Below are 12,806 nucleotides of genomic sequence, written 5' to 3'. Positions count from 1 at the left end.
CGATTAGAGAGAAATTTGGATTATCTGTTTTGTTCAAAGAGGGTCTAAAATTTCCAGACCCCTAAACTCCAGACCCCATCCCCAAAATGCTATACATAATCACTCATCAAAATACATTTGTGCTGCATGGTGTATACACTCTTAATTAAGAGCCGTTCACAAATCAGTTTTGCCTAATGAAGCAATATATAATCATTAACACCAAATGGGCGTTTAAGACTCTTTCAAACTCGAAAAATAAAAGAACCATCAAGACTGCATAAACTAAAATACCCAATAATACCCAATAATGCATATTATTTATCAGTAAACCGTCTCGAAAACAATTTATATTTGTATTTTTATCTCACTTATCATGAGAAAAATTAGCCATCTCTTCACTAAACAAAACTATAAACTCGCAAAAAATTCCTGAGCTAGAAAACTGGATCTAATAAAACAATTATACAATTAAATTGATAATATATATATAAAAGCTTTTAAGTTATATGTCATCATCATCTTGCTGGAGGTGGGCCTCGGAGAGGAAGGCCTCTGTTATTAAGTGGTGGACCTCTAATACCTTGGGGTCCTCTGTCTAATAAAGGTGGACCTCTAATACTCTGGGGTGGGCCTCTACTAACTGGAGGCGGTGGTCTTCTACTAATTGGAGGCGGTAGTCCTCTACCAACTGAAGGTGGTGGTCTTCTATTAGTTGGAGGTGGTGGTCCTCTATTAGTTGGGGGTGGTCCTCTGTGAGTTGGAGGCCCTCTAGGGATTGGAGCATCATAACCTTGAGGAGCTGGATATCTTTCTTGATTTCTGGGCGATGGACCTCTTGCTGTTGGTGGACCTCTTGCTGGTTGTGGAGGTGGTCCCCTATGAGTTGGAGGTCCTCTGTGAATTGAAGGTGGACCTCTGTTATTGTCTAAAGGTGGAACTCGATGACCTGGATGTGGACCTCTATTACCTTGCAGAGGAGGTCTTCTATTGCCTGGAGGTGGGGCTCTGGGAGGTGGGCCTCTAGTAGTTGGAGGAGGACCCCTAACACTTCCATTTCTAACTGGGGTCTCTCTTGAGGTCCCTTGGGTATTTTGGGCAGGATGGCCTGTTGGAATATTATTACAAGAAGGTGGTCTTCTATTTGGTGTATCAACAAATTCTTTGGAGTCACCAAGACCAAGTTCACGTCTTCTAACACCTTGATCACCAGCACCTGAAGGTGGTGGTGGTGGTGGTGGTGGACGATGTACACCATTGGCACCATTAACATTTTCCCTTTTTGGAGGTGGGCCTCTTATACTTGGGCCAGGTTTTGTAATTCCACCTCTACCGCCTCTGTTGCTAAAACCACCTCTGTTGCCAAAACCACCTCTCATGTCACCACGAGAAGCACCACAAAATGAGCCTCTTGCTCCACCTCTACCGTAAGCGCCTCCTCGGTTACCTGCCATATTTCTATCTTTAGCCTGGATTTCTTCCCAAGTTGATTTTTTCATAATTAAAAGTTTTCTTCCAGCAAATTTTATTGGAGTTTTAATTAGTTTATCTATAGTTTCCATATTTTTGTATTCAACAAACACACTTCCTAAGAAACTTTTATCGAATTTTTTTTTTCTGATTTTAATAATTGCAACTTCGCCAAATTGACCAAAATAAGATTCTAAATCTGATTGAAATATTTGCATTTTTTTAATCAAAGTTGGAAAACCTTCAACATATAGAGTATGTGCATATGATTTTTCATAAGATTCAGTGGTTACAACAAAAGGTGTTTTACGTCTGATCATCAAATCGTTGTCACTGACAACTAAAGCAGTAGATTTTTTTATCGAATCAACGATATTTTTAACTGGTCTGAATTTTTTCATTCTATTCCAACTAGCAATCAATTCAATTTTAACCCAACCTTCAGCATTTGAACGAACTTCATTCAATAAATAACGATCATAATTTAAATTTGCGTCTGAAAAATAAAACTCAACTTGTTTGATTATGGCAGCTTGAATTTTTGAAGTTAACTCAGTAGGAGGAGCAGAAACCTCTCTAAAAGGAATATAAGATGGTGGCATTTCTCTGTTAAATGGTCGACCTCGAAATTGGCCACCAGGACCACCAGGAGGACCAGGACCATAAGGGCGTTTAGGAGGACCTCTAGGATAAGCAGAAGTTGAAGGTGGAGGTGGACGACCTCTGGGGTTAGAAACATTGAGATCAATGCGTGATAAGGAATCCTTTTGTGCCTTATTTTTATTGTCAAGAGCTGGGTTTGCAGGGTTTGCAGGGTTTTCTGAATTTTCAGGTTTGTTTGAATGTGGTCCAGTTGGAGCATTTACTGGAGAAGTATGATAGGGTTTTGATGTAGAATTTCTGTTTCTGTCTCTATCATATCTATCATTTCTCGATCTATCGTTTGGATTAAAAGGTGCAGTTCTTTCGTTTCTATCAGTTCGATAAGATTTTTCAGGTCCTTCAAGTCTTTCAGGTCTACTAGACGAGACATGATCGGATTTTTCGTTTGGATTTGATTTTCCAGACAGATTATTAGTAATTGGTTTTTCATTTTCATTTCCATTTTCAATTGATTCAGAGGGTTGTTTTTCATTTGAAATGTCAGAGTTTTCAGGGAGTTTTTGATTTTGAGGGGTGCTTTCCTTGTCAATTGATTCTTTGGAGTCAACGCTATGGACGCCGGAAACACTGGGAACATCTGGAGAATTCTTAGGAGCATCCTTAGTAGCATCCGAAGCATCATTATCAATAGCGCCAGCATGGGCAGATTCTTCTTTCAAAGGAATTTGAACAGAAATTTTGCCATTGGAAACGGAGAGTGAGTCAGAATCAGCTGAAATGGTCTCTATGAGAGCATCTAGTTGTGGACTTCCTTTTGAAGGATTGTTGGAATGAATGTTTTCAGAGATTGAATTTGAGGAAGTAGGAGGGGTTGTAGCAGAATCATCTAATATAGATTCGTCCACCGGCGAAGTATTATCTTCATGATTTGAAGCGTCAGTAGCCATGGGAAATTCGATCAATCGCCCAACCTGGCAGTTTTGTAGATAAGTATGTAGACAAATATACAGATTCTAAATATATGATTGATTAGTCGTTGAGTGGACGAAGGTTTTGACGGATTGGAGATTGAGTGGTGGAGCAAGAAAGGTTAAAAGTGGGATTGATATAGTGCAGGTTTCGGGTTTTTGGAGAAAATGCTGGAGACAAGCGAGGTGTTGGTGATGAACAACACTTCAGTGGCTCTAAAATAAACAGCAAGTCCAAACAGGAACAGTAGAGGGTTGTGAGTTGCAATTGAGTTGGGAGGAACACTAGACTGCTGGGAAGATTTCTGGAAGAAAAAAAACAAAAAATGATAAAAAACAATCCTGAATCCCTTCAGTGAAAAGTGGAAAGGTGGGAAAACACAGTTTCTGCGCTAGGAAACTTTCAAATCGTAATCTACATTTAAGACATTTGCGAGGGACTCGAAGAGAGAATTTAAGTACATTTTGTTAAATCAGTGGTATAAGAGAAGCAGAGGGTGAAAAATCAGTAGAAACTAGTGAATATACAAACAACAAAGGCAAGTGGGAGGACGTCCCAGCTGTTGATGTTGGAAACAGTCAGAGATGCAAAAGAAAAGATAACGAGAAAGTAATTGAATTCATACTATAGATAAATCTACGCCAGAGCACTGCCTAGGCAGTTTGAGGAGGAGCATCTTCCATAACTTCGTCGTCAGCAACAGCAAAGCTTCTTTCGCTAATCTTAGTAGTTGCAGCATTTGGAGTTGAACTGTTGTGATCATCCTTTCTCCAGACCAAAGGCTTGTTAACCAAATCATCTCTGCCTTCAGGATGCTTGAAAAGACAAAACTTGTTTTTACAGTTGATACCAAAACGACAGTCCAGATTGATTGGATGAGTAAAGTAGCAATCAATTCTTTTACAATCCAAACCATCTCTACAGACAACAGGGGTAGAGGCGTGTCTGAATCTACAACGAGGATTAAGACATGACGAACCAAACTTGCAAGCATCGAGAGACCTTTCTTCGTCTAATATTGTGTTCAATCCATTCAAAGCATTGAGTGCTTCATTGGCATTGGCTGGAGGAAACTTTTGGAATAAGGCAGCTGTGGCTGCAGGATTCATTAGTATAGGAGCAAAAGGATTGTTTGGGTTAGCAATTCCATTGGGAAGTAGAGGATTGTTATTGTTATTGTTGAGATTTTGATTCAATTTCTTTTTTTCAAATGATTCTTTCTTTGTTTTTTCAAACTCTTGTATTAATTTATCATCTTCTCCTGGATGCAAATAGTTACAAGAACCAGGAGGGTTCGGACAGTTTGGGAAGGCAAAGCAGAATTTAGTTGGATGAGCAAACATGCAATCTTTATAATTGCAATGAGGAAAGTTACGACAACGCCCTTTCTTTTTGCTATTATGATTATTGTTAATGTTGTTGATGTTATTTAAGTCGTTATTTATATTATTGGGGTTAATATTACTTGGGTTATTAGATGGTGCTGAAGAAGTTGTGTTTAAGATATCAGAACCATTTTGTGCCACTAGTGATAACACCTTACTAATATTATTCGTGTTGTTAGAGTTGAGTCTTTTATTATTGTAATTGTTACGATTGTTATATCGAGGATGGCCATAGTTTTTATTTATTCCAGTGTTTCCTCTATTATTACGACGGTTAATAGACCCATGGTTATTATAACGATCCTTCTTGGGAGCGGTTGGGATATTGACAAAAAGTGGAATTGAAGGCAACGATTTGTTGTTTGGGTTTATATTGTTGTTTTGATTGTTGTTTTGATGGTCGTTTTGATGGTTATTTTGGTTATCATTTTTAAAAACAGTTGGAGAATTACCAATTTCTTGAGACTCAATATCAATATCTTCACTTTGTTTTTGGTTATCGGCTTGTAATTGGTTTGATTGGTGGAAGGGATTGTTAATAGGCTGCTCTGGAACCTGTTGCTGCTGCTGCTGTTGTTGCTGCTGCTGGACATTTTGATTTAGTTGGTTTTGGTTCGGACTCTTTTTATTCACCAAGGAGTCAAGCGAATCGAATATGTTGCGAACAAAACTAATATCTATTTCGTCAGCAAATATACTGGTCAAGTCTTCAAAGATCTCTTCAACGCTTTTTTTGTTTGAAATGAGGATTATAATATAATCAGCCAAATCTTTGGAATCAGTGATATTTAGGCTTTTTGCCTTTTCAATGATAATATCATTGAGCTGTCTGGCTATTTCACTAGTGGAGTCGAGTTCAAATTTGTTCATGGTGAAGATGTCTGAGTTGCAGTATCTGAGTCGCAGTGTCTAGTGCTTGTCCTGGCTGGTTCTTCTTCTCGCTTTCTACTAGTTGGTGGATGACAGAAATACAGCGATGGTCGAGGGTTTTCTCTCGCTCCTTCAGTTGAAACGCAATGTCATGAAATTTTTTCTTAATCACGTTCGGAGAACAGCACATGCCGATTGCTCGGGTCTGTGCCCCAAAAATTCTGGCCAAGTCGCCAAAAGGAGGTTTTGTTGCAGTTTCAGCAGGGATTACCGGTCACAGATTCGGTTTCTTGTGGAAGGGGTTTGTGAGGGAGAAGAAGGAGAAGCAGAAACAGAAACAGAAACAGAAACAGAAACAGCACCAGAAGCAGAAGCAGCTCTGGAAGAAACAGGCCATGGCTGCCTACCTTGCTTCTTTGGTCTCAGATCCTTTTGTATCTGAAACTGCCCCTTTGCCTCAGCCCATCGTCATCCCCTTCTATGGCAAAGCTGGGGACAAAGACCATCAAAACAACAACGATGGCAAGCTGGATAAAGATAAGATTGATGCTGAAAAGGTTGTGGTGAAAGATAATCAGCTCTTAAATGAATTGAGCTTATCCTACTCGTTTTACCCAATTTTGAAGTTCCCAATTGAGTTTTTGGTGAGAAATCTCAAGTATCCAACTTTTCATCACCAAATTAATAACGATGAGAAGAATGCTGATGATGGTAAAATGAATGAAGCAATTGGAAAAAATCAAACTGATAAAAACAGTCAAACTGAGGAAAACGATGGGATTGATGAGACAAAATTGAAATTTACAAAAGACATTTATAAATACCAATCATATTATTTTATTTTCAAATCACTTTCCAAAAAATTCAACTATTTAATTCATCTAATTAATTCCAATAATATCATTGACAACAATAATAGCGATCATGAACCAATTATAATAATTCTAGATTGTTCTTTAGACTGGACAAGCAATACTTTAATTCAAGAAAAAACTAATGATGCTGGCAATCTATTAGTAGTAAATGAGTTTGATAACTTATTTGAATTAATTTTAGTATTAAAGAATTTATTACATGATAATGAAAACTATAATGACGATGGCAATAAGAATAGTATTAATGAAAATAATAGCAAAATAAAATTAATTATACTTGATAACATTTCAGTATTTTATTGGAAAGAATTACTTCGAATTCATAAAATTAACAATTTACTAATCAAATATGATAAGTATTTGAATGACATTGACATTGATAGTGATAATGATAATTATAATGATGATGATGATGATGATGATGATGATGATAGTGATAGTGATAGTGATAGAGAAAATAAGAATAAGAATAAGAATAAGAATAAAAATGTAAATGTAAATGAAAATGAAAATAATTCTATAGTTCAAAATGATAGCACTGATATCTCTATAAAGAATGACTTAAATTTAAAAGAACTTGTTGAAGACAATTATCTATCTGAAGAAGAATATTTAATTGAAACTTTCATTAAAATCAGAGACGCCTCTGGAAAAAAGAAAAGCTCAAAAGATGATCAAAAAACAGTCAAAACGAATGAAGATGAGTCAGAAAATGAAAATAATACATCTTTTTTTTGTTATAACAGTTTTAAAGATGATTTTATAATTGATGATGAAATTAACAATTTTTTACAGGATTTAAATTCAAAATATGCTAGTGACGAGGAAGAAGAAGATGCGAGTACTACTGCCAGCGATATACTGTCAACAAATAGCTCAATTAATAGAGATAACAACAATATCCCTGACTATACTTTAACTGAAAACGCAGTCACTAATACCAAAAAGGCTCAAATTGATAAAAAAGCTTGCCAATCAAGAATAAGAAAAGAGACTAAAGAAATCATTGATGAATATAACCGATACAATCAACAATACAATGGAGATTATGATTCTGATAATTCTGACGATGATGAAATTCAAGATGATCAAGAAAGCAATGACTCTCAAAACAGCCAAAAAATTCAATATAGTCAAAATGAATATTTTTTAAACGCAACTGATGGCGCTAAAAGTGATTTTAATGCCATGATTAACGATAACAATATTCAGCAATTACAGTTTTTTGAAGACGACCCTTCCGAGCTTTTTGCCTCAAATCCTTCACTAGACGCTCGGTTTTTCTCCCGATTTATTGTATTATCAACTCTTTTAAAAGACATACAGTTGAAGTATGGGTGTGCTGTTGTAACAACAGCATTGAAATACTCGTCGCCATCCAGTTTTCTAATCCAGGATTTTATCAGTCTGCATGAGTTTACCAAAGTGTTTGATGTCGCATAAATTGTAACATAGTATAACGTAGTATAAAATAGTATAATATAACTTAATATAGCATAATAGATATAGTATAATAGAAAATACCAAAAGGCAGTCCGAAAAATTCCTGCAGCCACTGCTTCCTTAGGCGTTTAACTGTACTTTCCTGCGCACACGCATTGGTCCGGGTAGCATTTTTCTCCAGCGCTTTTTGAATTTTTTCAATTAGAAAATGAAAAAAATAAAACGAATCAGCACTCACCAACAGTAAATTGTCTGAAGGGTGGGCGTTATATTGGTTTGGCTTCTTTGTATATATCATATTGCTATAATATTTCCAACATCTTTCAAAATCTAATAATAATAATTTTGCAATGAATCTACTTTTGCTCAGATCTTCTTCTTTGAAACGGACTTCCTGCTCGTTTTTATCGAAAAGTCTTTCAGGAAATGGATTTTTAATATCTCCTTCTATTGCTTTACATTGTATGTTTTTTTTGGATAAAATCGATTTCTAATTGAAAATAGGACTTTTAATTATTTTTGAATCTATTGTTTTACTAATATTTTACTATTTTATCTTTTTTTTGCTCATTGCAGACTCGACCATAACACCAGAAAAGAACAATACACTCAAAGCTGCCGAAGAACATGTCAACGAAATAAATGAAATAAACCAAAAGCATAAAGAAAATCATGCCAGCGAGATTAAAAACCAAAATTCTAATTCAGCGCCATCTAAAATTCAGCCAATATCTCATAAACAGACTAGACTTATTGTTGAGAAACAAATAAAATTTAAAGAAACTGCATTACGTTCTCCTTTGTTAATTACTTTACATCGAAGACTTGAGCTACCTAAGAGCTTTGAACTCTACTCCTTGGCCAGATGCTTGACATGCAAAGGAAGAACCTCACAATACTCAAAGAATGCTGACAACTCTGCTTTGGCGTATTTCGGTGAGAGCTTATTAGATTATTATGTCACCGAACATTTAATTACAAAATATCCTAGATTGCCTCTAAAGATCCTTGAAAACGCAGTCGATGCCTACACTTCTGACAAAGTGTTGCATGATGTTGCTGCCAATTCTTGGGGTATAGAAGCTGATAACTCCTTGCCTATTGATTTAGCTTTGAGAGATGTTGATTCATCTTATTATTTAGGAAAACTAAGATATGTGGAACGTCACAAGCAGTTAGAAAATGATTCAAATTTTATTCAGATTGATACAAAAAAAAACTCAACAACAGAAAGAAATGCTATGGCTTCAGCTGTTAAAAGTATATTGGCTGTTTATTATGCTTCAACAGAGTCTTTATCTGAAACCAAGAAATTTATTCATGCTCACATTTTATCAAGAAAATTGGATGTTTCCAGTTTATTTGCTTTTAATCAGCCAACAAGAGAATTGTCTGTTTTATGTAAAAGAGAAAACTTAGAGCCTCCAGTAACAAGGTTGATTTCTGAAACTGGAAGATTATCAAGAAGTCCTGTATTTGTTGCTGGTGTTTTCAGTGGAACCGAAAAATTAGGTGAAAGTTATGCATCAAGTTTACAAGAAGCAAAAATTAGAGCTGCAGTTGCCGCTTTAAAAAATTATTATCTTTATTCCCCATTAAATCCAAAATATCCAAGCGATGAAGATTTTTCACCAGCATTAATAGTTGATCATGGCGACGTCATTGTATAATTTATCATTATTCTATTTCAAAATTTAAACAATAAAACAAAATCACTCAAAATTCCAGTTTTTTTTAATTTTTTTCCATTCTTGCAAAACAATTGTTCACCTTATTGGTTTATAATTTAACTGTTAGGCTAATTTAATTCTTAATAGCTGATTGAATTATACGCAGTTTTTTTTGTCTGTATATATTTATTACTTTTAATATACAAAAAAGTGCCCCTTCTACAATTTATATATTCTTTTAATCGTAACAATATAATTATACAAAACTTTTACTGAAAAAACCATAAGGTTCAAGAACGAATTGTATCAATGATATTACCAAATCGATTTTTTGTTTTACCAATCTCATTATCAATGGTTATATCATTACCTCTGAAGTGACTAAAATAATTATTTACCATCTTATAATTCTCTAAATATGTTAAACTTATAGCAGCGTGCATTTCATTATTTTTAACCATTTCGGCTTTAGTAAAAGTTTTCTTTAAATTATCGGAATTTCGATTTGGAATTTTTTCATTTTGAAATTCTTCAAGATCTTCATTACCAACAACTCCAGCTTTGTGATAAATTCCAATTATATCGTTACTGATATATGTGTTGGATTGTATTTTATTCAATTTTTCTTCATTATTTTCAAGTTTTTCTTGTTCGCAAAGACTTTTCAAATACCATGGATCAATAATCCTAAGCCAAACTTCCATATCAGTAGACCACATATAAACCTCACCATTTTCCAATGCAACGTACGGTTTTCCGTCGTCTTCAATGCTGAAATGCTTTATACTAGGAGTGGCATCAAAAATAGTCTGCTTTTTTACGTCGCTACTATTCAAATCAGCAGTTTCATCTATGTTTTCCAATAATCCACTATTATTTCTAATATCACTATTACTGAGAAATTTGGAAATTGGAGTATTTAAAACAGGTGCTAGTGAGATTCCTCCATCATATAATGATTGAAATGAGTGTATATTCCAAACATGAATTATTCCAATATTCAAGATAATAACGAGATATTTATCTTTAAAACAATTCATAAAACTTATTGAACGATCTTCATTATTTCTTAGCTGAATCTTTGGATAAATCAATCTTCCGGTAAAAGAAATAAAATGCAAAGAATTCGTTGAGGTGGCAATAATCCATAATTCTTTGGATTCAACTGAAACCGCCTGTATAACTCTATCTTCAATAAAAAATTCGCAATTATCAGAACAGTTGAAACTGTTGATGAGTATTTTAGTTGGAATATCGCTATTATCTTCAAAAACATCTACTTTTTTAGAATTGAAAATTCTAGGCAATACAGGTTTATTTTGGTTTGGATGAATTACTTGCAAAACGGATTTTGGCCTGTAGTTATTGACATCAGTTTTTGAAAGATAAACTTTCAAATTAGTTGTAATAGTTTTATCATTAACTTCGACTTCTTTAAATTTTGTGATTCCACTTGATTTATGATCAAACAATACTGTATGATTCATAGTAGTGATGATGTTTCTTAAATAAGAAGGATATCTAGATTCTTCGTCTTCGATTGTCTTTCTTTTTTTAGCAATAGAATTTAGGTCTGTTATAACACTACTTCCCCTTCTACTATTTGATTTCTTTTGTGTAGTTGTTGATAATATTTCTTCATTATCATCATCATCTTCTTTATCAAAGCCCTCACCAGAATTGTCATTTTTTTCTCTCAAGCCTGATACATACGTCTGTACTCCAAACCGGGGTAGCTTTGAATTTGGGTAGGATAAATTTTCCAATTGTTTTTGAATCTTTATATTTGTTGCAATAACAGAGGAAAAGGATTTAGATAAGGAAGATGAGGTAGATATTAAAGTAGGAGAAACTCTTTTTTTACCATCTTTCGTTATTATTATTTTTTGATCGATGATCTTTTTAGGAGCTAAATGATTAACTTTTTTCAAAGTTGGCATAATTTTTTTATTATTTTTTTTTGATCTTGGTATTAATATATTGACATTTTTACTTGATGAAATTATTGGATTGAAATTTTTGACATTGTTAGAGTTGTTCGCGGTGGTATTTAAGCCGATGTTGTTTGGTATTAAAGTGTTTTTATTCATTAATTTATTCATATGAGATTCGTCTAATAGTTTATTGTGATTTAAGCTTTTTTTGAAAGTTTTATTATATTGATCTTCTAATATTAGTTGATCAACACTTTCGGGAAAAATCATAGAGTCTCTTCCGACACCAAATCTATGCAAATGTTTGTTAATTGTTTCCAAAGAAGCAGGGATACCCAATTCATTTTTTTCAAAAAATAGGGCTGTTATTGTTCCATCCAAAGAACTTACAAATAGCGTTTGACCATCAAGAGTCCAAGCTAAATCAGTAATTGTTTTAAAAGAAATGTCAGTTGCAACAATCAAGGGCTTTGATCTTTCACTATTCCAAATAGCCAAAGATTTATCCTGACCAGCAGTAGCGATAATTGTTGACAATTTCTGTTCATTTTTTTTTTTTGATTTTTTTGAAGATCTGACATTAAATAAAATAGGGGAAAAAGAAGTAACTTCACAAGGTAAGTCGTGGCCAATCAAACTAATATCTGAGTTCCAATTTCCTCTTTCAATGATTGCGACAGTTGTTAAGGGGCCATTTGTGGCGTTTGGAACAGCAATATGTTCGCCATCTGGAGACCAGCTCAATCTTCTGAAATAGGAGGTTAGAGGTGAACCCTTAAATGGCGCTTTAATTTTCGTTTCAATTGAAAAATTCATATTTTGTAGTTGGTCGTTTGTGGTTGATTTGTGGTATCTAAATATGATGACAGACCTATCGTCAGAAGCTGTAGCAAAGTACTTATTTGCCGGATCAAATGCAACACCTTTAACATGAGACTGATGGATATCAAAGCGCCTTAGTTTTTCAAAATTGAAACCATTCCAGACTATAATTGATCTGTCTAAACCAACAGAAATTAGAAATGAGGAATCAGGAGCCCAGGCAATATCCTCGATATCATTTGAGTGACCGATCAATCTCTTTCTGACAACCCAATGTTCAGTATCAGTTTCTGCTTCACCAAATTGAGATCGTTGATTTTGGTTCTCAGAGTCGTCAGACTTTTCCCAGATAAGAATGACTTTGTCGTCAGAACCAGAAGCTAGAAATCTGCCAGAGGGAGAAAAACGAACTACTGTAACAGCCCCTGTATGGCGAGCCATGCTGGCTAGAGGATAGAATTTGTCAAGCTGTTGCTGCTGCTGGTCGTTGTTGGCAGCTGGAAGATTGTACTTCTCCTTCAAGTTTGTTATCTGTTCCACAGACCATACTTTGATCTTTCCATCCAACCCTCCAGACGCTAGCCTTGAGCCATCTGGAGCCACGTTAATTGAGTAGATTTCGAATTTCCTTGTTTCTTCTATAGTGAGCGCAGCAGAAACAGCAGAAGCAAAGTAGTGTCAGTAAGAAGACTCGGGAGACTCTTTGCAACGATCAAGCAAAGCACAAACAACATACCCTGGTGAGCTAGCCATGGTAGCTTTACTATTTTCATTCTAGTGGCAATG

General features: G+C 34.9%; 5 protein-coding genes across 5 annotated transcripts; 2 read left to right on the top strand and 3 right to left on the bottom strand.

Moving 5' to 3' along the window:
- Nucleotides 1-1,571: 1,571 nt before the first annotated feature.
- Nucleotides 1,572-2,051, bottom strand: LHP1 (tRNA maturation protein LHP1; the record flags this gene model as incomplete). Its single annotated transcript, XM_020190326.1, has 1 exon — nucleotides 1,572-2,051. A coding segment is annotated over one exon (480 nt), but the record flags the coding sequence as incomplete, so codon positions are not given.
- Nucleotides 2,052-3,455: 1,404 nt separating this feature from the next.
- Nucleotides 3,456-5,545, bottom strand: NAB2 (mRNA-binding protein NAB2). Its single transcript, XM_020192815.1, has one exon. It carries the CDS (start codon nucleotides 5,274-5,276, stop codon nucleotides 3,675-3,677), a length of 1,602 nt encoding a protein of 533 aa, XP_020048675.1. The 5' UTR covers nucleotides 5,277-5,545; the 3' UTR covers nucleotides 3,456-3,674.
- Nucleotides 5,465-7,594, top strand: ASCRUDRAFT_69181 (uncharacterized protein; the record flags this gene model as incomplete). Its single annotated transcript, XM_020191637.1, has 1 exon — nucleotides 5,465-7,594. The coding sequence occupies one exon, from the start codon at nucleotides 5,465-5,467 to the stop codon at nucleotides 7,592-7,594; it is 2,130 nt and encodes a 709-aa protein (XP_020048674.1).
- A 243-nt stretch (nucleotides 7,595-7,837) lies between these two features.
- On the top strand, nucleotides 7,838-9,486 carry MRPL3 (mitochondrial 54S ribosomal protein mL44). The gene is made up of 2 exons (XM_020192814.1): nucleotides 7,838-8,056; nucleotides 8,171-9,486. The coding sequence occupies exons 1-2, from the start codon at nucleotides 7,945-7,947 to the stop codon at nucleotides 9,262-9,264; spliced, it is 1,206 nt and encodes a 401-aa protein (XP_020048673.1). The 5' UTR covers nucleotides 7,838-7,944; the 3' UTR covers nucleotides 9,265-9,486.
- A 434-nt stretch (nucleotides 9,487-9,920) lies between these two features.
- On the bottom strand, nucleotides 9,921-12,793 carry HIR1 (Hir1p; the record flags this gene model as incomplete). Its single annotated transcript, XM_020189854.1, has 4 exons — nucleotides 9,921-10,027; nucleotides 10,136-10,738; nucleotides 10,865-12,658; nucleotides 12,757-12,793. Coding segments are annotated over 4 exons (2,541 nt in total), but the record flags the coding sequence as incomplete, so codon positions are not given.
- Nucleotides 12,794-12,806: the final 13 nt, after the last annotated feature.

The sequence above is a fragment of the Ascoidea rubescens genome, assembly GCF_001661345.1.
Source record: "Ascoidea rubescens DSM 1968 unplaced genomic scaffold ASCRUscaffold_3, whole genome shotgun sequence".
Lineage (NCBI taxonomy): Eukaryota > Fungi > Ascomycota > Saccharomycetes > Ascoideales > Ascoideaceae > Ascoidea > Ascoidea rubescens.
Note: the sequence above shows the minus strand (reverse complement) of the source record. Positions and strands in the feature narration are given on the sequence as shown.

Excerpts from the sequence above, each read along its gene's own strand:
- NAB2 (XM_020192815.1), bottom strand. The coding sequence starts at position 5,276 with ATGAACAAATTTGAACTCGACTCCACTAGTGAAATAGCCAGACAGCTC.
- MRPL3 (XM_020192814.1), top strand. The coding sequence starts at position 7,945 with ATGAATCTACTTTTGCTCAGATCTTCTTCTTTGAAACGGACTTCCTGC. Across the intron at positions 8,057-8,170 it reads TCCTTCTATTGCTTTACATT|ACTCGACCATAACACCAGAA; the intron begins GTATGTTTTTTT and ends TGCTCATTGCAG.